This window comes from Anomalospiza imberbis, chromosome 7, assembly GCF_031753505.1.
Source record: "Anomalospiza imberbis isolate Cuckoo-Finch-1a 21T00152 chromosome 7, ASM3175350v1, whole genome shotgun sequence".
In the NCBI taxonomy this organism is placed as follows: domain Eukaryota; kingdom Metazoa; phylum Chordata; class Aves; order Passeriformes; family Viduidae; genus Anomalospiza; species Anomalospiza imberbis.
The window spans coordinates 4,394,138-4,420,707 of NC_089687.1; the positions used below are offsets into that span (position 1 = coordinate 4,394,138).

The 26,570-nt window shown below is 40.7% G+C and overlaps 1 protein-coding gene across 4 annotated transcripts in view; it reads right to left on the reverse strand.

Annotated features, from left to right (window-relative positions):
- KYNU (kynureninase) overlaps window positions 1-26,570 on the reverse strand; it is a 62,162-nt gene that overhangs the window by 22,448 nt on the left and 13,144 nt on the right. For all 4 annotated transcript variants that reach the window (XM_068195155.1, XM_068195156.1, XM_068195154.1 and 1 more), the window contains 8 exons: window positions 26,164-26,284; window positions 19,444-19,526; window positions 12,842-12,903; window positions 11,429-11,500; window positions 9,852-9,926; window positions 8,375-8,521; window positions 2,024-2,122; window positions 1,206-1,279 (listed from right to left, as the gene is read on the reverse strand). In XM_068195155.1, coding sequence (XP_068051256.1) covers window positions 1,206-1,279; window positions 2,024-2,122; window positions 8,375-8,521; window positions 9,852-9,926; window positions 11,429-11,500; window positions 12,842-12,903; window positions 19,444-19,526; window positions 26,164-26,284 — 733 coding nt within the window. The remainder of the gene's footprint in view (window positions 1-1,205; window positions 1,280-2,023; window positions 2,123-8,374; window positions 8,522-9,851; window positions 9,927-11,428; window positions 11,501-12,841; window positions 12,904-19,443; window positions 19,527-26,163; window positions 26,285-26,570) is intronic.

Genomic DNA, 26,570 nt, shown 5'->3' on the forward strand with positions numbered 1-26,570 from the left:
GTTCAGCATCTTCCCAGTTGCCCACAGCCAGGATCCATGGGAGCCACACAACTAGGTGTGGCCATGGGAGCAATGCCTGTACCTGGCAAGAGGGGAGCAGGAAAAAACCTTTCCAGAAGAAATATCCAGATATCCAGTATGTTTTGCCCGTGTTCACATATAAGGCTGGAATTAGCTCACAACAGGTCATATGTCATCCTAATGAGTTTTCTGTTATGGGTGACTGAAAAGAACTTATCAGCATTATTTTGTTATCTCCTGGGAGTCTAGACAGTCTGAAACCAGCACATAGTGCAGCAAAGCTGCTTATTATAATATTATTTATCTCTGGAACCTGATTTAGTTTCCGTTCTTCAAGCTAAAATAAAAGGAAGTGCCAGCAATCTCTCCAAGCATTACAGCCAGAAATGTTTACATTTGTCAGTGCATTAAAAGTATTTATTACACTGTAATTAATATACATAGATAGAGTATAGCCACAAAATGGCTTAAATAACAGGTATTTTTTTTAATGCAGCTAACCTCAGCTGATAGCTCAGCTTTCCATGGATTATACAGTCTTTCAGAACAGATCTCCATGTAATACTTCCTAGCTTTTCCAGTGGATATAATTTTAATGAAAACATGCCACTACTAAAGAGCTATTAGGCACAGAGTTGAAACTGTCTTTGATTCTGTTCACCAACCAAAGACTTCAATGATTATTTAAAATCCATTTTTAAAGGAAGATGTTAAATATTCTCTTTATATTAAGCAGCCTCATAGATATGATTTAGGATGCTTGTTTTTAATATTAACAACACTCTCTTTTATGGTTCTATTTAGTTAAGAACTGATATCAGACTTAAAGGAGGAAATGCATTTTAGATGTGAGCGTGTGCATTAGCAATTTCAAAATTTACAAAAGTTAGTGTAAAACAACCCATCTGAAGTAACAAAGTCAGATAACCAAATTGTCAAAATGTTTACTACCCTTTTCATTGAAGCAATAAATCAGTAACAAATATTAGCCCAATGGGTTTTTATTGAAACACGAATTTTCCTCTGTTTCTATAAATATATGCATAGATACACATGCCCATATTCTATGGCTAAGAATTGACACAATTTCACTTTCAGATCTCAATTCTGAAAGGGAAGGTTCTTTCCCATTTAAACTTCACAGCACCTTTGATTTGGGAATTTATAATTAGAAAAATACTTACGCTGGTTTAATACTCTTGGAATGCTTTTCATGAATGTAGGCACCAGCCAGGCCTCCTGCTCCAGAATTTAAATACTGCAAAGAACAAATCAACATGTAGATGTCATGTTCATTATCTGTAAAGTTCCCTCACCCTGATCTATAAAACAAACCAATTTTAACATCTCTAGTGGTTTCTAGATGGAGATATTAGCATTTGTAACAAAGTGCTGATGGAGGTAAAAGCAGATATATTTTTTCAGATTAGTTTTAAAAGTACCTCTCTTGGCTTACGTACAGTATTTGAAGTCTAAGAGGCCAGAAAATTGAAGTACATCTGAAACAGTTCCATATATATATATATATATGTGTATATAACAAAATCATGAAACAATTAATCTATGTCTGACAAGTCTTAATCTCGCTAGGAGTCAAAGAAACTAAAGATACTCTGTGATCTGAAATTATTAAAGCTTAGACAAGAATATTCTCTTATTTAGGGACCACATCATAAAATATTATAGCTGTGAGACTTTCTTGGTGTGAGAAATAAGAGAGAAACCTCTGATCCCATGTCCACAGGGCAGATGTTTGGCCACCACCAGTAGCCATGTCACATCCACAAGATCCTGTAGGTCATTGCCACTGTTACTTTTTGGAACCACTCATAACAAAGGCACCATTAAAGTCAGTGTCCATCTCTTTGTTGTGGTGAATTCAAAGATTCAGCCAAGTCTTGCCCACCTGTTCAGGTGCAGCTCTTATTCACCTGACCTGTGTGCTGACCCATGAGATAAGTGACATTATGGAAAACGGTCTCCAACAATGAATCTGTTTTACCTTGTAGGAGCACCAGCAGGCAAAATCTACTCCCCAGTCATGCAAATGAAGCTCTACATTCCCAACAGCATGAGCCAGGTCGAATCCGACAAGGCATCCCTGCAGGAAAGAGATGATTATTGGGCGACTTAGTAAGATAATCATCACTGTGGTATTGTTTTGAAAAGAACTCCTTCAGAGCTTAACTTGCTCTTGGTATGTAGGCTGCCTAGAGACTTTTTACAGAAGCTGAAAGTGATAGGATAAGTGTGAATGGATTTAAACTCAGAGAGGAGAGATTTAGGTTAGATGTTAGGAAGAAATATTTTTCTGTGAGGGTGGTGAGACACTGGAGCAAGTTACTCAGAGAAGCTGTGGCTGCCCCATTCCTGGAAGTGTTCAAGGCCAGGTTGATGGGGCTTGGAGCAAGCTGGGATAGTGGAAGGTGTCCCTGCCCATGGCAGGGGGTTGGAACAAGCTAATCATTAAGGTCCCTTCCAACCTAAACCCTTCTGTGATTAACCTATCAAGTCCCATCTGTTCTTAGTGATTACTAGAAACAAGTTTTCTATGCCACAGATACACGTAGAAATCATCAATTTTTCTGTGATTTGTCTTCAAGGATGCTTGGATAGGGTTTAGACTTCTGAGGTTTTGATTGTGCAGTGAAGTGGAATCACTTGAAACGAGTATTGAGAACAAATGTATAAACACAAACACTTCCTGTACGGCACAACGAACCCCAGGCAGAGACAAAGCAGTAATGGTCATAATGATGCCAGTTCCCCATGAACAATTGCATTCCAATATATATCCATGGTCAAGGCATCCCTGGTATTTAAATGAGGAGGACCTTAGTCTTTGGGAATCCAAATGGATGAGATAGAAGCTTATGCAATGCCTTGATCTTTAAGAACTTTTATATTTGTCATTGAAAAGAACGATTCTGTCATTTCTCTGTGAAAAGTCTTGTGTTTGCCATAGCCACAATTTGCACAGGACACTGGGAAAAAGTGGGGGGGGGAAAACCACAATATCTAAGGAGTGAGAGATTTCTAGATCTAAAGTATGAGTTTTACACATTAAATAACCACTGGATGGCAGCATTTTTAAACGAAAAATTTATTCTAAGCTTTGCTATTTATTTAAGAGCAGAAAAATAAAACTGCTTTTTGTGCCTGGACTACAAATTAAATTCTATTTTGCATTTTGCTTTTAAAACACAAACAGCTTGCTTGCAAGCAGCAGGGTAGGAATAAGAGTGAGAGCACAGGCTTCAGAAAAATCAACGTCCAATAATAAAACAAAGGGTTTTTTAAAGAATCTCCTGCTGTTTCTTGCATGGAGGGAGTCTTAGCTAAATTATTTAAGCAGTACTTTGGTATATTTAATCTTCTGTATAAACTAGATAACAATTTGTATGGAGCAGCATTTTAAGAAGATGTGACACATTAATTCTAATGGAGACATTTGTGAAGTTATCAGCTTGAAAAGTTGCTCCAAAACGATGGGAAGAAAACTCACTGCCATAGCATTTGCATGATCTAAATGTTGGAACTAGAGTCCCAATAAATAGCCGTGGTGGCTTGATTTCACAGGGACACACAGAACTGAGTTAAGAGAAATCAACTGAAATGGTGAAGTTAATGCAGAGAGGCAGGGGCATGCTGAATTCCAATGGGAATGCTCTCATTCAGGGATAAAATGGCTTTGGATCAGTGAAATCAGCTACAACAAACTAAATCAAATTGCCAGTGAATGAGGAGGTTCTCGCAGGGTTTTAAGGCATTAACTTCAAAACTTCAGTTGACTGGATTTAAACTTTAACAGGTACATGCATCCCACACAAACTTTTGGGAGCAATTCTATGACAGATTCACTGGTTTCAGTGGAAACCAAGAATAACAGATGAGGGTCTTGCAGAATGTGTGTCTGGCTGCACATTAACAAAATTGAAACAAACAAAAAAACAAAAAAAAAAAAAAAAGGAAGTTGCTCATAAAGGAAAGGCACATAAGAAATTTAATTATATAAATCATGTGCCAAAATCAGTTGTCCTTTCCCTGTCAGTATGCCATATACTCTATAAAAAATTATGTTCAACCACATAATACCAAATTATGAAAATACAGTAGGTGGAAGGTAGGAGGAGACACCTTGGGACAGAGGAAAGTTGGATGCCCTCACAATAATGAGGTTCCATAACCACATCCACACGTGTGACCTTGACATGGACAAATGTTCTTGGGCACAAAAAGTGGCTGCAATAGATCAGCTCGAACCCACTGCAGGCTCAGAGCCCACAAAAAGAAAGGTCATTCACATAACATCCGTGGGTCATCTTCCTGAACTCCTTTAGCTGCTCCCCACCACTTTGAAGCTGGTTGGCAGATCCTACTGGGCACTATTTAACAAGACTGAGGCATGGGAAATTCGGGTTCGGTGCTGGCAGGGCTCCTGCATCGTCTCGGAAACACCCACTCGCACCAGTTTGTTCGAGTCGTCATCTGCAAGATGGGTTGTGCTGGTTTGCTTTCCCAGGGAGGTGTCTGGCACTTGAGTCACACAAACAGCAAATGTTTAGCCACACAGATTGCATGGAAAAAGTAAAACAAACTGAAGCAGCTCTCCCTGCACAAGCCACGCAGAACCAGGACTGCGTGGGAACGGCGCTTCCCCAGACTGGGGGGAAACAGAGCTCTCCATCTGCTCCGGGCAAAGGAGAGGACATGTGCTCTCCCCTGCCTCTTCCGTTTTATTCTAACATCTAAAAGTCATTTCTGCCAAATGTCTGGGTAGCTGCTGATAACCAGCAGGTAACAACTCAGCATGGACAATGACATTTGGAGAGAGGGAGAGAAATGACAGCTTCACGCCAGCAAAGCTGGGACATTTAGAAAGAGAGACAGGAAAGAAATTAAGATGAAGGATCTTAAAGCTCTTCCTACTGGGACTCAAGAGATTAAAATATTTTACATGACGGTACAGAGTCAGTGGAAAGTACAATAAAACTTATGAAATGAAAATTATATTGGAAAGGTAGAGTCTCCTAAAAGTCGGCCATTTCTTCACTTGTAGAAGAATAAAACAACTCAGCCTCCTCCATCCTCTAGAGCAAGCTTGAAAGTATGAAACAAGGAAAACTGTTACATCTTCCTCAGCCTGCTGATGAGTCTCTTGCACAATACGTAGTAATTTCGATTTATCTGAGAGACCTTAGATGGAAAAATAGCCCGAGGTAATTTTTCAAGCTTAATTTAGTTCATTTAATATTTAATGACTTAATGAAGCTGTCTATGTGCAGAGCTTTCACTCTGGGAGGAATCTTAATGTACGCAGAGAACTTAGGAAATTGGCTTAAAAAATGTAAAAGGAAATCAGTAACTTAATTCATAAATGATTGACCTCAAGAATCCTAGGACATTTTCCAGGCCTCCAGAGCTCACAGCTCAAATCTCTAGCCAAGGCCTGATAGGGCACAACACTGTGGGACTTTATTTCAATAGTACATTAAAAGAATTATTAAGATCATCTGTGGAGGACTTTTCTCTCTGACATACTAGCTGACAAGTGATTTTTTTTCCCCTCTCTTCTTCTCAAATGGCATTTTCACCTTGTATTTTCCCTTTCTGACTCATTTGCTTGTCAGCTCTCCCCAACCTATTTTCTGTTCAGGAGTGCAGGGTCATTCACCACCCTTCATCCCTGGGAAGGAGAACCTTGTTTTTTTGCTATAAACATGACTTTTCAGTCTTATCTGCTTTTAAAAGAACTTTCAGCCTAACAGTGACAATATGCTGACTAGAAGACAGCTCTGGATTCATCAGGTCCAGAAGCTCTTGAAGGAGATATGGTAAGTCCAATTAAAGCCAAGTATAGATACATAGACACTAGTGATTCTGCTTCAGCAGTTGTTTTTGTTTTCCTCTAATCCAACAGCAGCTCCTAACTCCAGCTTTGGCCTGGGGAAAAAGGAGAGGAGCCAATTCTTTTGAAAAACCCCACATTTCAGGCATTTTGATAACCAGAAGCCCTGAGTCCAAGATAAGAAGCAGGGAGAAGAAATGCTTCTTACCAACAGAAACTCTTCATGAATCAATGATTTCATGTAAATATTTGTGATAAGCAGACGTTGAAGTGTGGTGTAACAGTTTCTTACATAGAGGGTTTGTATAAACATATAAACATCACTTAACCTGTGGGCAGAATCTGTAAGGACATTGAGCTGAGAGTATCTGACAGGAGAGAAATAAAAACACGGCTGGCTCATGATTTTCAAGCCTTAAGGGTACTCAAACAGTTCTTCAGGTTGAATTAATTTTGCTTTTTCAGTATACCAATGATATTTTAATTCATTAATCTACCTGGATCTCAATCCTGCACACTCGAACCACTAGAAATTCAATTTGATGGTTTTTTTTTCTCTCTCTCAGGAAAAATTTATGGAAGAAGAGATTCACGTCTACATTATTGCATTTCTAACAGGCATTCAGATGGAAACAGGCCTTTGACATCTACCTGTTCCTGCTGGAATGCTGAATTGTTGTCACAAATCGCTCGCCTTCAGGAACATGATACAGTCTCTGGGTAAAGAGTGTGGTCTTTTGTGTGCATCCCTGTGGAAGCCCATACCCCTGAGTTAATACTATTATTATTATTTGCACTGTCTTGCAGAAATTTTAATCTTTCTCCACCAAGTCCTGGTTATCTCCTCAGATTTTATAAACATCAAATCCATTTTCCCTCTATGTAATAAGCTGCGAGTAATAAGCTCTCTCCCAGAACACCATTTTGGGGCAGTTTACAGCCATGAGTGAAACTGCATCTCTTCCACATATCCAAGTCTGCAGCCCGCAGTCCAGAGAGCATCTTTGGAGAGGTGGTAAAGTGATAGGTTTTTCTCAGGTTGTTCATCTTTATGGAAAGGAAGGAAGATTTTTCTCTCTCTTTCTCAGACACCTTTCAGACACATCACAGAGCGGCTTTCTGGGAAGCAGCACTGAAGACATGTAGGTGTTGGCAGCTGAACGAAAGCTCTGCTGCCACCAGGAGAGAGAGAGAGTAGAGCAGTGGGTGGCATCATCCTGTTAATAACCTGTCTTCCCTTTCTAACATTCCAGCACGGTGGAATTGTGATTTTTTTTTTTTTTTTGTGGTCAGCAAAGTGCTGGCAGACACTCCAGGAAAGCACCATGACAGTGTTGCTTTTGGAGCCCCTGCACAAACCCACTTCTCCTGCAGTTGACTCCCCACATTTCCTTTCACCCTGCTTTTCTATATCAATCTCAGAAGTTGGTTTTGTTTTTTGCTGTTTTTAACACTGGGTTTTAACACCAGGTGCTGCTCTGTGAGAACATTCCCTTTTTATATCCCACGGGCCCTGCACCAGCTCTCACACCTGCTCTGCTCTCCCAGGGGGGACTTTACCATCTCTTGCCATCAGCATAACTTACACCCTGACGTCCAGAAAAAATTCCACTGCCAGACCTACAGCTACAAAAGATGTATAGTGTGCTGTGAGGTAGGAACCTCTCCAGGGAGTTAAACCATTAAATATAAAGAGTTAGCTGGTTTGCCAAAAATTCAGTGATGCCAAATAAGTTTACCCTTCAGTGGTTTAATCTTGTATAAGGTAAGGTTTAATCTTGTATGAGGTGCATCCAGTTAAAGGTTGCCAGCATGGAAAGTCTGGTGACCTCCTGTTGATAAGACAACTTAATCAAAAACTATTTTCTCCTGGATTCCTAAGGCAATTGAAATGGGTAAAGAGTTTTTCAGCTATGTCCACAGAACACACTGCCTGCAAGCTCTGAAGGCTGAGTCATCACTAAAATACACTCATCTTGTGATGCTGATGTGCTCCACATTGTGCCTGTCTCTGGAAAACTCATCAGTGGAGTCTGAGCTCCGTGGGGAGCTCACCTCCCTGCTCAAGGGGGGCAAAATCTGCCATAGCACAGCTACAGCAAAGGAGGAAAATCATGAAAGTCTCATGTTGAAAAAGTGCAGAAAAAGCTCACAAGTCTTACACAAACTTTCAAAGACAGGTTAGAACTGTGTGATTGCCTCCTTCTCCTCCTTCACTGAGGCTCTTGGTATTCTACCCTTCAAGAAAAGCCATGTCGAAGTTAATAGTCATGAATTATCTTTTCCAAATAGTTTAACATTCACCTGCCTGAAAGGTTGCTCCCACAGGGCTATTTCTTCATGCAGCACACAGTCCCCAAAGGTCTGGGCACAGAGTGCTTTTACATTTTACCAGAGACCTACGAATTTCTGTGTTTTGTTCCACAAAAACCCCAGAACAACTGATTTCACAGAGAAAACTGATTTAAAATTAGTATGAAAAGGACACATCTGGAGCAGTCCTACCTTTTTTTGGCCAGCCTTTGTTATTCTAGGGATGTCAAACAACTGTCCTGTGTAGTACTGCACCCCACTGAACATAATGACAGCAATAGAGTCCCCTTCCTTCTCAATTACAGCCAGGATATCTTCAGTCCTCAAGGTCTCCTCCCCCTAAAACAAAATCAAAGGACACATTGTACACCAACTCTGGCAGTAATGACATTGCCATTCCATATTTCATAATCTATATTTTACCACGAAAGGAGATCAAAAGCAAACCCTTGTCTTGATAAGGATATACAAAGGGTAGTGCTATGAGGTAGTCTACGAGCAAGTACCCTCAAAAAAATAATCATTAGCAACTGAATCTTGGAAGTGCCTGTTATAAAATGTCTATTCACTTCACACTCTAAAATGCTTCATACCCTTTAGTATTTCTGACAGTTTTAATTTACAATCAAAAATTCCTGGTGCAGACAGAATATCTAATGATTTTTAAGTGGCATCTGAAATTTGTGACACCCACAAGATTTGAAAGTTGTCTATCAGCTTCACTCTTTACTGTTCTGATAAACTTGGTATCCCACAGGAAGCTATTATAAACCTGACATATTCATATTTCAAAAACAATGTCTTACACCATCAAAAGTACAAAAATCCCCAAACCTGTGGTCATTAAATATAGAAGAATTTCAACCACAGGAAAAAGAAAAAAAAAAAATCAACCTCATTTTTGATTCTTTACAGGAAAATTACTGCCCCATCCTCCTCCTGTCTTCCTAGCAAGGGATCTTGTAAAACATACCACCACCTAGGGATCAATTAGGCAGCGAAAACCTAGAATTAAATTAGACTTGTTACTGAAAAAAGCTTGGGCAAGATGGTTGAATTGCAAGGGACTGTTATTATCTCAACAATCTCTGCAAATCTATCAAGCGTTCAGGAGTGGGCTCTTTACTCACAAGATGACTCAGATTTCAGAAGCAAAAGGTCACCCTCGGTTTATAGTTAGGTGAAAAAGTTCTTAATGCTGCAGAAGTGAAGCGAGGCAGCATTTCAAATTAATCTGAATTGCATATTACCGGGAGCAGACCTTTCCCTCAGCCCGTGCTGATGCAGACACAGCGGTGCTCATGTTATGGCAGTCTCTTACCTCAGGACATTCAAAGGACACTGGGAATTCTCAATGAGTCAAAATCATATTTTGCAGGTGACTCAGGATGCTGCCAGTTTTTTTGGAAACAGGAAAAATAGAGATAATAGGGTTTTTTTTGGTTGTTTTTGTTGTTCTTCTGGGAAAGCTAACTATTGAATCAGCAATTATAAAATGGGGTCTAATATAAAAATATGCATGGAAAGACATCTGTTTATGATTCATACATTTTATCTAGATTTTAATGCACAGATTACAACTTCTACACTAGAATTTTTGAGAATATTCACATGAAACGTGTTTCTGCCCTTGGTGGCAGCAAGCAGAAGTGACAGATTCCTCACCAACCTGCCGTGGCTGCAGCAGGACCATGCTTTTCTCCACATCCAGCCCATGCAGTCGGAGCTGGGACTCCACAGCATACTGGAAGAGAATTCCATGCAAACGACATTAACTCAAGTACATGATAAACAACTACAAGGAAAAAAAGGACAAACACATCAGAACTTAAGAAAGGTGTTCAGATGCCTTGCCTTTCACTAAAAGTAATGCCTGAAAGCATAATCCAACTCCACTGAGGATTTCACAGATTTCCTTTGGATTAAAAAAGATCTGAATTTAATTCACGTGAGAATTAATTTAATTCCTTTGCAAGGATGAGTCAAAGCCTGAATCCCACAGGATAAATCCATGGAACAGAATGAGGGTGGAGATGGGCCCTGAGCAACCTGATCCAGTGGGTGGCATCCCTGCCCACAGCAGGGGGTGGGAACTTGTAGGGGGTGGGAATAGGAATCTTGAAGTCCTTTCCAACCTAAACCATTCCATGGTTCTGTGGTGATGGATGCACTTCACCAGAGGCCAGAAAGCCAAGCCTGTAGGGATAACAGGCAAGGAGGGCTGAGCATCCCTTCTTCAGGAGCCTTGGGTACCCACATGCCCTGCTGCCAATAAAAATGATGTTTGGCCAGCAGAGACATCCTACCCTGTGACATTCTCACCTCTTCTATTTGCTGCACAGCTGGAGGGAAATTAGAGCTTTAAACTCTCAAGCTATTTTGAAAATCCTATCTGCCGATTTTATCGATAAATAATGGTCCTGGAGATCAAATAACAATCATCAAATAACAGTATAAAAGAGTTTAAAATTTCACGACAGGAACTGAAGCGATGGCAGTTGCAGAGATTATTACTGAAGTGCCATAGAAATTTAAGAGGATGAAGTGTAAATGTACAAGTGCATGTGGAACAAATGTGGGATTAATCTGAACATTACTTAGAATAAAAGCAATTTGAGGTGTATACATCTGTGCCAGCATCTTCATTACAAATAAACCTGCTAGTAGCTCGAGTCACTTTCATTGCACCTTAGAGATCAAATTTGATATCAATTTCCAGGAGTTTACGGTCCTGATGATAAAGTAGCAGTGCCCCACAAACCCAAAGATTAATTTGCTCGAAGCTCTGATGCGCAGGCTATTGTCTCTTATTTTATAGCAGACAAATTATGTTTGAAATAGTAATCTAAACTGCTAAGAACAAACATTTCCATCTCTGTCTGGGGATATATAAGTGTTCATGTTGTGAGTTTGTATTGATTTGGTTTCATAAAGTAAAACAGCAACAAGAATTAATAAAACATTTACAACTTTAGTTGATTTAGGCCAATAGTTTGCTCAATGTCTTTAAAACTACTAATAAATCAATGCACCCATTCATTCTTTTCCTCATGCAACATTTCTTATTTGAACAAAAGGAATAAAGCTACGATCTGTGAAGTATGCTCAGCTCAAAAGTTTCTGACAGATTTTTTATTGTAATGTTACTTGGATAAGATGAGCTAATAAATATTCAAATCATACTACTGATATTCTTTGGAAAAATATGATTAATAATACAAATATGGTGAAATATTAATTTCTTACATGGTCAGATGGAAAGGCTCTTGCTTCTAGAAGAATTTTATAGCGTCTTGGAGTAGGCTTAAAGAACGATAGCTGTTAAGGAAAAAAAAGAAAGAAATATTGAAATTTATTGGAGCAGAGATGAGAAAGATGCTCCCAGCATGTTACTTAATAAAGACTGCTTTAATTTCATGCAGACCTACAGAGAATCCCCCAGAAATTACAAATATTTCTTTGTCCATATAACATTTATCAAAGTAGGAAAGTGTTATAATACTGTATTTCACATATCCATAACAAAGGCCACCAAAACCCCGCAGTGAAAACTTGCACTTACAGGAATCAATGGCAAAGCTTTGACTGCAGCCAGGCAAGCTGGGATTTCACCCAGCTCCATCCAGCAATCAAAAGCAGCAGCTGAACAGTAGCAGGCAGTGAAAAAGAAATAGATTTACATCCCTGCCCTTAAACTTTACTTGTAGAATCATCCCTTACTCCAAAACAAGGCTGACCAAAGATCTGATCTCAGCACCTACAGGTGGGTGGTCTTTTCTTCTCAGGTCCTGGCAAGCTGGGCTGGCCACCGTGCCAGGAGGACTATGAAGATTTACAAGCCCTCCTGCTCAACTCAGCTTGGGTTACACAACCCTACACAACCCTTGCATGGTCTGTGTACTCCAGAAATTCACACCTAATTCAGGGCAGAGTAGCCACATGAACTGGCTGTAGCGAGCCCACCCTACCCTGCTCCAGGTCCATTAATTTTAAAAGGTCCAGAGGAGCAGATCCAAGGGATAAACCTTGTTGTGAGAACCACCCAAAGCAAAGCTTCACATCTACACTCAGTGGAACCAAATCTTTGGAAATATTGGAGAAGTGGAGACAGGCTTTATGCAGCCACAGGGACACCTGAGCATAAATAAGACACATTTATGGTTGCTCTGGCATGCAAGTCAAAATGCTTTAGCACATTTTAGGCACATATAAAATAGCATAATTCTAAGTGTCATCTCTAGTATGCAGCTGCATTTTAAGCTTGACTGATATTACAGCTTTGTCTTGCTCACCGTTGATCTCCTTCTCCTTAACTTTGAAATTGGGCATGGAATTGAAATTTGAGAAGTTACTTGTAAATGTTTCTTAAATAATAAGATTTCCTCTGGCAACTGCCATACAACACATGTGAGAACAGCTGAAACTTCCCCTACAGAGTCCTTGAAAACATTTCTCTGTCCATCTTTCCTGCTCAGTATTGAGTCAGGCCAGGTCTGGCACATACATTATTCAAGATACAACTCCCAAGGCTTAAAAACTTAATCTGTCACCCAGTGCTGTCTCTGTGAGGACTTCAGAAAACACTTTGCTTACACACACACAAAGAAAGGAGAAAAATACTTGTCAACACAAGATGAAATATTCATCATAAAGACATACCATCTGAAGGTGCAAGTTAACAGTGAGCCCATTCATTAAGGCTATTTCTTGTCTTTTGGCCCCTGAAATAATAAAAAGATTAAAAGTTTGACAAATAGTTGTAGGTTGTCTTTAAAATTTCAGAGAAATAGAACAGAGAGCAGAGAACAGCAGTGAGAAAGCAAAAGCATGAATTCAGTCAATGTCTCTCCAAAGCCTGGAAAGGAAGCAAATGTTTGAGGTCTCATCAGAGTGAAATAAAAAGATTTCTTGTCTGACTCTCTACGCTGCACTGGCAGGAAAATATTTATTTTTTCAGGTCAGACACAGAAAACAAAAACAACAAACAAACAAACAAACAAAAACCCCAAAACAAAAACAACTAAATCTTTCCATTTCCCAGCAAACCACCAGTGGATTTATTAGCTTGAATACCTCAGACAAGTGAGGTCACAAAGACTATATGTAAAGCAAGACTCGAAGACTTATTTTTGTCAGAAGTTCATATGTAACACAAGTGAGAAAACATATTGAGATGATCATCTGTTGTAAGTGGTTACTGTAATGTCAAGATAAATCTCATCCCTAATTAAAAAATGAAATAAGCAAAATTGACCTATTGGATATAACAGACTATTATTAATGTAGCAGCTTCACAAGAAGTCATACCCACATTGCTCCAAGGAGGATAATAACAGATGCCTTTGGACTAGAGCTAATCACAGGCAGAGCTAATTAGTAACAACTAATTGTTGTTAGCAAGTATTTAGTAACAAATTCTCCAGCATTTGTCAAGCCCTGGTGAAAGGTTTTAGGTAGGACAGGGAACTGTGTGTTGGGCAGGGTGGCACCAAGATATGGAGAAAATCAATTCCTGTTTCCTTCTGGAATGCTTGGTGTCTGTTGTTGAAAAGCGGAAATTAATTTTTGAGATAAATCAATATCTTGAAAGTCTTCCCCAGATGGGAGATGTGTTCATGCACCTTGTCCTGATCCTCACTCAGCCACAGATTCACCAAACGTGGATGGTTGCAGAGAGGGAGGGATGAAGAGAAGTGTAAGCAGGCAGGGAGGGCAACAGCCACTTTTGGAATCAATACAGAGGAAGGAAAAGATTATTTGGGGATATAAAAGGGTAAGGGGAGCCACAAGAAAAGGAAAGTTGAACACTGAATTTCTCCTGTCCCTGCCTTTCACTGCCACCATATCCTAAACAGTTTAAATTCACAGAGTGATTGCTTTATCAGTGTAGGAAAAAAGATACAACCATGGGTTCAACCCAATACAGGCAAATATAGCCAAAGAACATGGAAATCTATAATTATAATTAAGTCATACATTCCTCCCAAGCAGGACTCAGTTTCTGGCAGCCCAGGAAAAGCCAAGCACCATTCTCATTGAGGTGTTCAAAGACATTTCCATGTGTTGCTGAAATCTCCAGGTTTTGGATAGAAGGATTTGGAAAACAAGTGTCAGTGACTGGGAATGATCAGTCCAGGAGATAAGCCACAACAAAAATGAGACATCAAGAAAAGCTCCCTCCTCCTTCAGACACCAGGAACATCATCAAGTTTGTGGAAAGAAACATGTGAAAGACTAGTTCTTCATAGGGAAAAATAAGCTTTTTTTCTTTACTTAAATTCCTCTTCTTTGCTTTCTTTTCTTCCCACTGATAGCATTGCATCTTAAGGCTCCATGCTGCTGGAAGAGGTCACCTTGGGGTTGTATTATTGCAGATCCAGGAGACAGCTAGAGAGAGTGATTGCAGCTCAAAACAGTATTATTTGCAGTCTTAATATTTCTATGGAACTCTTGAGGCTGAAAGAAGGGACAGAATCAAGAAATGGTATTGTTCTTATTTGTCCCTCTGCTCCTTCCCTGAAATCTGTGGTTTTCACAGCAAATTCTGCAGGAGCAATCCTCTGCCTGCTGTACTGATTCTGTATAAAACAAATGGTTAATCTGTAGATCACTTTTAGCTGCACGTTAGCATCCCAAATTAAATATGACACTACATTTGTCATGTAAGTCTTGGTCTTCTGTAAATTATATATTTATTAAAAGCCTTCCATTATTGAATTTCATGCCCACAAAACAAACCTCATCCATGTCATTGGAAAACTGTTATCCTTTATAACCTGCACTGCATTTCAGAAAACAACCTTTCCATGATCCAATTAACCTATTACAATATTCAAAGACCCAGCACACGGGAGACAAAATTATGTTTGCCTTCCTTATTTCCTAACTTTATACCATATCTCCAGGACAGGCTAAAACCTGTATGTTCTGCATGATAAATCTCCTCTTTAATAAAAGGAAGCAGCATTTGCAAAGTACAACTTCAGAGAAAATTATGATTGCGTTAGGCAGACAGTGCCATCCTTCTCCTCTCTGACTGCCAGGGAAGTCTGATCCTCGCTGGAGTAAGTAAAGAGCATTTTGTAAAATGATTGAAAAAAGGCTAAGGGCCCTAGTTTCAAAAACGTTTTGGTTATTTCAAATAATCCTTATCACTCAAAGTCACTCCAAATCTGCTCAGCATTCAGTCTTCCCTCAACAGAGACCTGCCCGAACCCATCGTAGAGCAGCAGCCACACAGTTAATCTTGTTCCATCAGAAGGTGATCCTGCCAAGGTTGTAATGTTTTAATAAAGTCTGCTAGGAGAGGCAGAGATTGCCTTCACTGCCTTCTGCCACTTGGTGTGAGCACAGGAAAAAAGCTTTGGCCTCCACTGACCTTGACTCTTCATTTCACAACGTATTTACTACTGTAACTTTCATTGAACAAGAAAATGTGACTGCCTTTAATAAGCAAGGTGCTCGTGCACTATAAACCATTAAGCAGACAAAGGTGTTTTACAGTCCTTGGTCCATTCCTGAATAAGTTTTAGTTGCTACCACTATTTAGGGTGAGAAATGACAATTCTTCCTCCTCCTCCAAAGCAGGTTCAACACTGAATAAAAAACGCAGTAAGGTTCTGTTATTGTTCTTACATTAAAGTCAATAAGAAAGTAAATTCAGAATTCATTCAGCTACATACTCATACATAATCAATATTAATTTTTGTTGGAAAATGGTATTTAAGTATAAATTGTGAGGGCTGGAACTTTAAGATCCCTTCCAGCCTAAATCACTTCATGAATCTGTGGAATACCACATTGAAAAGAGCACTTTAACATGGTTTTTTCCCCTCTCCATTTATCCTTTTAGCCTCTTCATCATTGCCTACAATTTTAAAAAATGGAATTTACTGGGATACATCCATTATTTGGGAAATATTAAATCATCTACATTCTAAGAATCACTCACCTGTGTCCTAAAAAAAAAAAAAAAAAAAAAAAAAAGGGTCTTTTCTAAACAAAACCCTGCACATAAATTTATAAATTTGGAGGCCAGATGTGATCCTGTAACACATCTTACAATTTAATCAAACAAAGCCCCAAAGATTCTGGAGAACAGAATCCAAACCATGCCTTTTATCTTTGAGAAAAACAACAGGAAGCACTTCCCAAGAAATAATTTTAAAACCAAAAAATTAGGTCAGTGTTTAGGTGACTTCAGTCATAATTTAAAATTGAAAATTTTGGAATATTTGTTTACCATGAAGAAAATTATAATAAGTTCATTGTGGTTAAGCCATGGTGATGTAAAAGCACTGGTGTCACATGGAGCTTGGTAAATAAAAGGAAAAGTAAGAAGATGGACGAGCAACTAGATGAAATTTAAGCAAAGGTCTCATTTCCATCTCCTTACACCTACTATGCATCTTGTAGTTAAATTAATATTAAAATAGAGACTTAGTTGGCAGCCTCTACAAGACAGATGGTTAAGGGTAAAAGGGTCCCAGCCTCGTTCTCTGCTTTCTGCAGTGACTCTTAACCTACAGCTGAGGCCAGGGGGACCCTGGCAGGGGCAGTGGCAGGAGGTCAGGGCTCAGCCTGCCGCGGGGCTCCACGTTCTGCAAACAAAGCAGAGGCAAACAGCCACAGAAGGTGATGCAGAGAAAGATGTTAACTCAGAAGTTTCCAGGTGTCCTTTGGGGAATCTTAGCGCTCTGTCTCCTGATTATGTGAAGAACATCAGTGGTCATACCTTGATTACTAATTTGGGTGCCTGGGAGTATGACATAAGAGAAGTTCTTATCTGCCTGCTTAGTTAAATTCAAAGTTTCCAGCTGAAAATTCCAAGGCCCCTTTCCACATCTTCCTGGTTGTACCCTACCAGAACAAGAATATCCACTGGCCAAGTGTAAGAGCCCGTCTGAAGCCCCTTGTTCTCCATTCTGCCTTCCGATTGCCACGAGAAAGAATCCCTTCCCCCACTGCAGTTCCAGCTTAGAACAGGACACAGTGCAGGTGGAACCACTGAACCATCATGCTAGCTGTTCCGAACAAGGCCTGGCAAGAACTTGGCAAAGACCTGACATGGACCCAGCTCGGGACAGCCTGATGCGCGGCCTGCTTCTAATCTCCGTTCTTAAGCCGAATGAACTTTTGGGGTGACTCCCGTGGTCCTTCATTGAAGACCCCTCATCTGCCTCGTTACCACTGTGACAAATAAAGAATGAGAATCCTCCTCCCAAGGACTGAGACTGAGATCCCTACTATAGGGAGGAGGGGAATTTGGTGGTCTGACCACTAATGACATGACCTGTTTCCCTTCAGTAATTTCAATGGACTTATTCTTCATTGTATTCGTCTTGCTTTGGTGGTTTCTGTGGACTCACCTGTTCCCTCGTGGCAATTACAATGGACTTTCATTGTTACACTTGTTCCCCCCTCTTTCCTCTGTGGACTATAACTGGACCCCCGAGTCGACCAGAACTTCGGAGACTCCCCTGACACAACAGACGGATCCCCATCGTCCGGACCACTGAGGATCTCGCCTGAGTTGGTAGCTATTCCCATCCCCCTCTTCTCTCTCTCTCTATCCTTTTATCTCCTTTCTGATCCCCACTATCGCATTTACTGTTTTGGCCCCTAATAAAGGTGCATTTATTGTGATTAACTGATAGTCCCTTGTTGTTTGCCTTTTTGCACTTTTGGGATCGGTGAAAAGAACCATCACAACACCCCACAATAAGCGGATCGTGACACCAAGGGAGATAGGTCATACTGGAGAAACCCCTAAATCAGCCGTGTTCAGCATTTCAGCACCCTCTACTCCTTTATATTTCCACATTTTTATGTCCCATGATGCTTAACGGGTGAGGGTGCTGAGCTTGCCCTGGAATGTAATGAAAGCAAGAGAAGTAACTTCTTAACCTCCTGAGCAGCATCAGGTACAACAATAGCAACTTACAAAATCAGAATCCCCAGTCTGCATTTTGAGATTTTTATTTCATTCTGCAGATGGGATTTTTCCACATAGCTCAGTGAAGCCCAGGGTAGCCACACTCATATTTATATTATCTCAGAGTTTACATCATGGATAAACCAACTACAACAATAATTTATTGCATTTGTTCTGCTCCAATAATAACACCCACTATTTTAGCTATTTGGAAACTTCATAAAGAATTCAGAGAGGGATTTTATTTATAAGTTTATAAATAAACTTGTCATGAAACATTCGTTAATGTCTCTGCTCCCAATTGTTCCAACCCCATTTGCTTTGCTTGAAGGAGAAAAACCATAATTTTCTCATTGAACACTTGTCTGCAGTTGGAGGAGAAATTACGATACAATATCTAGAATACAGTAGGTTAACATAAGGGTAATATTTTTCCTTAGTGATGGCACAAATGAATGTCTGATAATTCAGTTCTGATAGTCGCTATTGAGAGTTGCCTTCAACACCTACATTGAAATATGGGCCAGATCTCCCCAAAATCTACTAACCTAGCCTTGACAACAGTTGGGAGGGCTGGGGAGAAAAAGACCCTGCCAAGATAATTTCCTCTTCCTCCTTCAGAGACAACTCTGAAGGAAATCCCAGTGAAAGATTATTTTAACAACTACACGGAGTAAAAAGTGATTGAGGAGATTTTCATTCCCACTCAGCTGACTGCTTTCATGGCAAATTCACCAGGAGGAGTCTCAAGGGCTCCTCAATCTCTGGAATAACCAGAAGCACTTCCTGCCAAAGTCCTTCAGCACTGCAGGCTCCTCAAGGGGGACAGCAGAGTCATGGGAAGTCATCGATAGCAGGTCCTGCCCCAATTTTCTGCTTCATTGCTATAAGCAGCTCTTAAATATGAGTCTGGATTTAGTGGCAGGGAAATGAGGAAAAACAGAAAATTTCTAGGTAGAAATAATTTATCAAAGGAGAAAGTTCATCATTTTACTTCTGGAAGAGTGACTGAGACTCTGTAATACTAAGTACCATTTAAAAGGGCTTCACATGTTAGCCCAAGTGGTTTATGCTGCTCCAAGAAGCCCTCTGGTGCAATTAGTTTCATGGATTGCACATGATCATACATTATCACACACATTCATCCCCTAAAACACTTGCACAGCCTTAAAATAAAATGCTAGCCCACGCACAAGAAAACCTGCTTTCAAACATAAGACTAAAAGGAACTAAATTCTGCCTACAAAGTTTCAGGGTTTTGAGTCTTAAAGAAACTAAATTTGTTTTTATTTCTGGAGAAAGGTTTTCCCCTGCACGTCACACCTACCAACCAGCTCAGCCATCGGGTCCAGGATGCACTCGTCTGCCAAAGCCCACGGGCGCTGGCCATTGAAATGGCCATGGACACCTCTGAAAAGGAAGGGGAAAATGATGAAAATGTGTGGCATTCTACTTGGATCAGTCCTAAGAGTCTCTCATTTGGAGGACGAGAATTGCCTAAGCTGAGCACAGCACTTTTCTCATACCATTAAACATCAGAGCAAAGGCAATTTATTGGTTTATGACAGGATTTCAGTTTCTTGAAAAATATTTATTTTGGCCCACAAAATTCCTCTAGAAATTCCTCAGAATTAAAGATGATAGCTTTCTCACAAGCCCCCTCGAAGTGGCTACATGGGTTCTGGGAGACTCTGGGGACAGGAAAGCTGGGACAGGGCATCCCAGTGTGGGATGGCACCTGCTAAGCCAGGCTCACGTCACTGCACAGACAGCAGAGATCACCCCACAGACTTCCCAACCTGCATTTCTGGCTGGGCATTAGATGGTGCAGAGGATGAGACACTTAAACACTGCCTTGCTCCCAGACAGGAATACTTCTTGTCAGAAACAATTTCAATCCTCCTGCATCTCCTGTCTGAGCTCACTCTTCTGCATAAACCAGAGGGTACTTCATGCAGGGGCAGGTGCTTCCCTGCATTGACAGAGCTGCTTGTTAATTTTTACTGCTTCTCTTCTCCCTGAAAAATTGTTCTAGATCTCAGTGTGTGTAAAGGTTTTTGGGTTGACAAAGGGTATTTTTAAACTCTCTATTTCAAACTGCTCCTGTCTGCAGGGGATCATATGGTCACCTTAAGCTCAAGTGTGTTGCTACTCTGAAGTGACAGATGTATAAATTCAGTTCTGGATTAAGTTCTCTGAACTAAATTTTCCTTCAATTATGACAGAAAAGAAAACTTTTAAGTTTTTTTATATATCTGCCATGCATGTATAAATAAAAATTGTCTATTTTCTTAAACATGCGGGGTGTAGAGTACAGATTTAAATGCAAATGGAGGCAGATTGAGAAAAGTAATAATGGTGCTAATCCAGGAAAACATTGCTCTGGGCTCCCATCTCACACTGGATGATTTTCATATTTGCTGAGCACCACGGGGTACTTGTGGAGTTGGAAACACCAGGCTGCATGAGGCTGAGTATAAAGCTGTTTCAAAATAAAGACAAAGCCAGTAGGAAGCTGGGTAGAGAGCAGAAGAAGCCCTAAAAGCTTTGATGTGAGAAAAAAGAAAAAAAAAAAGCAGTAAACATTTTAAAGAAGAACTGGCCCACAAGATTCACTCAAAATCATAGGAGGACAGCTGGCAGATTAAGACATGAGAAAGGAGGATGCATGAGACACTACCCCACCCTCAAAGTTATTTAAAAGATTGGTTTTCCCTATCCACCTCACACTTTTCCTTCTCAGGCAGAGTTTCATTCTGTTTCTTGCAAAAATTACCTGGGCATTTTACAGTCAGACCCTTTTTGATTGACTTGGGTCTAATTCACGCCTCATAGGGACATTCCCAAAAAAGAACTACAGTCCTAAAAAACAGGGGAGCTGATGCTTTTAAAAAGCACAGGTGTATTAACCATTTCAAGCCCCTCATCCTTACAAAACCTCATTTAATTTTGGGCTAGATTAGGTGAACAACTGAAGGAGTGCAAGTTACAACTGAACACCTCTTACAGATAAAATAACATCCTCATGCTCAACAAGTCCAATCCCACACAGACTAGGAGGACCCTGCTCCTCAGTTTGGATGAGGTCCTGGTACAGCAGCTGACTGCTTTCCTCCATTTTACAATTGCTCTCTGATGAGTCCTCGACAGCAGAGAGCAGGCAGTGTGAAATAACCCTCATTTACAAGAGCGTTTCATAGATGAGGAATAAAGGCAGTGGGTGGGGAGGGGAGAAAATGCTGTGAGGGGCAGGAGTAGTGCTAAAATTTCCTCCTTTCTATCAGCCCACAATGCAGCTGCATTCCCTGAAGACAGGGGTATATGTTTCATAAACATCAAGACATTTATTGGTAATTTCCTGTCTTATTCTTAACTGTAATACAGCAATCAAGGGACTTTAGGATAATACAGACTCTTAAAACAAAACCCCCAAAGATTTTCAGTGGCTCCCAGCCTGAGGGAATCTGTATTTCTGAAAGAGGATAGCAAATATAATAAGATGGGAAAAATAAGTCCTAACTACCTATGGGACTCTCTTTCATTAGCTTTCCCTGATTTTATAGCCATTAGTGTCATCCTAATGGGAATTTACTAATGAAAGTTCTCTCTATCAGCACACAGGACTATCAGAATTTTAGAATAAATGTCCAAGTTATCATGAAAACAGTTGTGAGATTTTGTTCATGAGAATGTTTTATTTTGAGAGGAAAACATGGACATTTCACCATATTGAAAGAAGGGAGAGACAGCATTTATTATTATTCTTATTATTATTATTATGGCACAGCTTACAGCTTGCCTCCCTCTTGATGGCCAATATAAATGCCAAGAGACAAAAATTATTGCCTCTAAAATGGTAGTTAAAAGCATATTCCTGGAGCCTTTTTTTTTATTTTAATCACACGAAACTCTGTAGACTTTGCTGATGGCACAATACATCCTATTACACTTAGGTTGTAAAATTCTATGCTCTGCCTCAGAGAATTTATATCTCTGTATATTATGCCACCCCTCTCTCAGCTCTGGTAGGCACTGGGGGTAATAATCTTTAAGGACACAAATTCTCCTGGCATTCCCCTCATACATGGAGAGCCTACATCCCTTTTTTCCCCCACTGTACCCTAGGTAGCAAAAGAGATTTAAATTGAGGTATCCAAATTAATGAATACAAAACTTCACCCATCAAATCACAGAGCATCAGACAAACAGATATTTCTTCAACTTCTATGAGAGTTTATCATAGTGCAAATTAATTTTTAGTTGGTTACCATTTTATTTTCAATTTGGCAGGAAATCACAATGCCACGTTTTATTCACTGAGGTCTGGTTGATTTAAAGCTTGCTAGGGGAGCTGGAAACACATTTTCTGAGATGATCCCAGGGTTTCAAAGGCGGTGAGAAAAGGAATTTAAATTAATTGCCATCTTCAGGAATCTTCTGCGCTCATCCAAATCTTGTTCAAGTGCAAATTTCCTTCTTGCTCCTTTGCCAAAAATGATGCAAGGTATTTAATGAGCCAGTACAGACTCTTAAGTTGGACCAAGGTTTCAAGCAAAGAAACAGCCAAAAAAAGGGAAGGCATATCAAAAGATAAAGAACTGTATGGACCAGCAGATTAAAGACAAAACTAAAAATCCCAGGGCATTAAAACAGGAATTTGCAGCTCTACCACAGAACCTGCTGGAAGGCAGAGTGCTGAGAATGGCAGGAGAGGTGGGGCTGTCCAACAGGGCTTGGCCAAGCTGCACTCCTGTTTGCAGCATTCTTATATCTTGCAGGACCAGTTCGGCACACAGACCCAAAGATGCTTTCTAGCTTGCTGAAAATAGTCTTTGCTAAAGCAAGTGTTCTATTATAAACCTTCCTCAGACTAGGAGGTTGTTAATATCCTTTGTCCGTGTCAGCCTCTTGCCAGACCACTTCAATGTTTAGAGGTGTGTATATATAGATATATGTTTTATTTCTAGGCTCAATTCAGCAATTCCTTGTTTATATTTACTGTGCCAACACACTTTTCATATTAGGGGTTCCTTCCTCCTCCTACATTGATACATCCACAGAGAACAATCATTTTCCCTTTCAATCTTAATTTTGCTCAACAACTCCAGTCCTCAAGACTTGCGTGCAGCAGGTTCCCCACTCCCCAGTCACCCTGCCAGCCCTTCACAGGAGCACAACTGGCTACAGCAGGCTCCCTTCTGTTTTAATTGTTCCACTTTAATGAGTTATTCAGACGAGAGACATTGCCTGCTGCAGTGAGTATGCTCACACACAGTAATGATTCTATAAAATATTTTAATTACTTAACCAGTTCTGGCAGGGCAGAGGGGAAAACAAGGCACTGCAAAGCATCTCTTGGCCTTCATCCAACCAAAAAAGTCCCTTGAAGTTTGGACTTTTAAAACATTGGGTTATTGGCTACTCTAGGCTAAACATGAGGGAACAACTCCCCTTCCCTTTTCACCCCTAATTCAATAAATATTGGATTTAGCTGAAATCATACCTGAAAGATGAAGCCTCAGAGGCTGCTTTTAAATCCATGCTAAGAATGCCAGTGGTTTGGATTTTTAATCTTGCTACATTAGCATAAGGAACACTGGGAAGGGATATGGAGAGGAAGAATACAAATCCAGAGAAGGTATGTGGGAGGCAGATGTAGGATGAGAGCTGGAACCTACCAGTTAAAGGGGAGGTGGGGAGAGGAACTAGGCACCAAGAGGAAACACAACAAGCAAGAGGCTTTTCCATGCTTTTCTCTCCCAGCTGTTTGCCTGATGAGTTACCATCACTACCTGGAGATAAAGCTACAGCTCCCCTGCCCTTGACCAGCTCTGGGCAATCTTCCTTTTCGCTCTTGCCCTTAACTACGAGCAGTGAAAGCCATTTAAATAGACTCACAGCTCTTTGAGAGGGGTCCCAAGACACAACAAACAGAAAATGCAATAAACCAATTTATAAGAAAGCCAGAATCTATACCATTGCTGACTTGATGGATGTACCTAATTTGCATGCCATTTCCTAGATTCTTGCTATTTATCTAAGCCAGAGCCACTACATCCCACACTGCTGACACAACAGCCACTGAGTAGACTTCAGCTACCACCTTAGACTGGGTTTTGCTAAGCTGCCCTTGGTGACTGGAATAAAAGTACTCATTTCTGTGCCTTCAGCCACCTATTTCTTTGCATTCCATTCACCACCTTCTCTAAGCATACACTGTTCTCCTCAAAATAAGCTTGATCGTACTCTGGCTGTCTCAGTTGCTTTAGGTTCAGGATTTTATTCTGTTTCTTTGTTGGTCTTAATTTGGGGAGGTTTTGCTTAGTTGGTACCTTGGTTTTGTTTTGGTTTTAATTTGTTTTTAAACTTTCTGATTTATTCTGGGCAAGGCTTTTGAGGCCAAGCCGTGTTTTTGGCAAAAAGCCTTTCTAGTTCTGCTCCCTCTCTTGAAGTGGCTTGAAATCATTGTTCAGCCATATTTTCCCCCCTAGATACAGTTCCTGAAGGCACTTGTGATCTGAAGGAACACACTGTCTACCTTTTTCTTCCAGGTTTTTACAGTCACTGAGGAAAAACTCATCTTTCACTGCAGCAAAGACAAACACAAGAATAGAAGTGAGGCAGTGAAAAAATACAGTGAAAGAGCTGAAATACGTTTGTAGTCCCAGTGCATCACTCTAAGAATATTATCTGACTTCTGCCTTTTGAAGGAGCTCAGCTGTTTCCCTGACAAAGTGGGATAACAGCACAGAAATGGAGGGGGTTGCAATTTTTTCAAATGACTGGAGAAACTGCATTGCTGTGCTGCCTGAATAACCAGAAGGAACAAGCTCTTCCCAAAGTTCCACTCATTCCCACTCATTCTCAGCCTTCTCACCTATAAAAATACAGGTGAAAAATAGGAATCAATAAACCATATTGATGAGCTCCCAGCATTCATACATTTACAAGTGGAAGAGCAGCTACAGATTTCTCACATTTGCATTGAGAAGCCTCCATCTCAACCATTCCTGCTGAAACAAGGCTGCCCACTTAGCAGAATTCATTTTTCCTCTTCTGCCTCTCCATATTTCCTCTGCTCTCTCACCATGAAATCACATCTGTTCCACTCATATCCCGCACCCTATAAAAGAGTTCATCTCTCGCCCAGCTCACTCACTCATCTGGATGCTATTTTCCTTTCCCACCTTCAGTTCCCTGTTTTTTACTCATCATTTTCCTTACTCATCCTTGCTCCAGCTGCTCAGGCAGGTGCTGGGGATCTCAAAGCACAGACTCTCAATGGAACAGAACATAATATTAAAAAAACCTAAATAAAGAGCAAAAAAAGCTTTTTCTTTCCCCCATGTGTATTAAAAAGTTCCCCATTTGTTATGATGACAGTGTCCCTTTTCCGCAATGTGTCTTTCTTTTATCCTCTCTCTTTTACATCAGGTTGATTTAGCAAAGCTTGTTGTAATTCACACTCAGCTCCTTGCTGAGATGATACTGAGAAGACAGGAATGTTTCTTTCTAAATAAAATGAACTTGCCAGGCAGAGACATGGTTTAAGAGGAGCCAAAAACCTGCCAGCATGGGCTGCAGCATCACCTGCATTCGATGCTTTTTCAAGGGGAACTGCTCGTTGCAAGGCCTGCGGGGTGAATCACGAAGTTAAAACCATTAATTAGAAAATCACAGGGCCTGGAACCCCACCACATTCACCAGCAAGCAGCAGCAACCAAATAGGTTTGTGTTCTTTGTAGGAACACTTTATAAACACTGCAGGTGGGGAGGTTTAAACTGCACAGGTCCTCCAGGTGAGCCAAGCAGAGCCACCACGCACAGCACAGGCTCTCCCAGCTGAAAGGGTCTACCTGCCTGTTTTACTGCTCCTGCCTTTAAAAGAGATATAAACAGTGCTAGGGAAACACTGAACATGTTTTACTCCTGGGCTGCAGTACTTTTAATGCACTCTTCTGCTGCTCAAGCAGTTCCAAGGCAGATCCCAGAATAAAGAGCTCCTCAAGCTCAGGCCAGCATCTGGCACACTCTGCAGGGTACTCACGTCCGAGCCCACTTGTCCAGTTCTTCATCCAAGTAAGCTTTAACTTTTCTTGGCTGGAGCCCAAGAGAATTCCCAGCGAAGTACACACAGCTCTCCTCTCCATTCACCAGAGTCAGGTCAGCTGTGGAGGGAAGCCAGAGAAACAAAATGCTTGTGGGACTGAGCGCAGGAGGGTCAGCTCAGCACACGTGGGACACCGCACAGAGGGTCAGCACGTGTGGGACGGAGCACAGGAGGGTCGGCAAGTGTGGGACACCGCACAGAGGGGCCAGCAGGTGTGCACACCCCCCAAACACACGTGCCACCCCCAGAGCTCTGTCCATCCCCTGGGACATCATGGTCCCCACATGCAAACAGAGGTGTAACATCCTGACCTCTTTCCCAGAACATCACTCGGGTAACCCTGA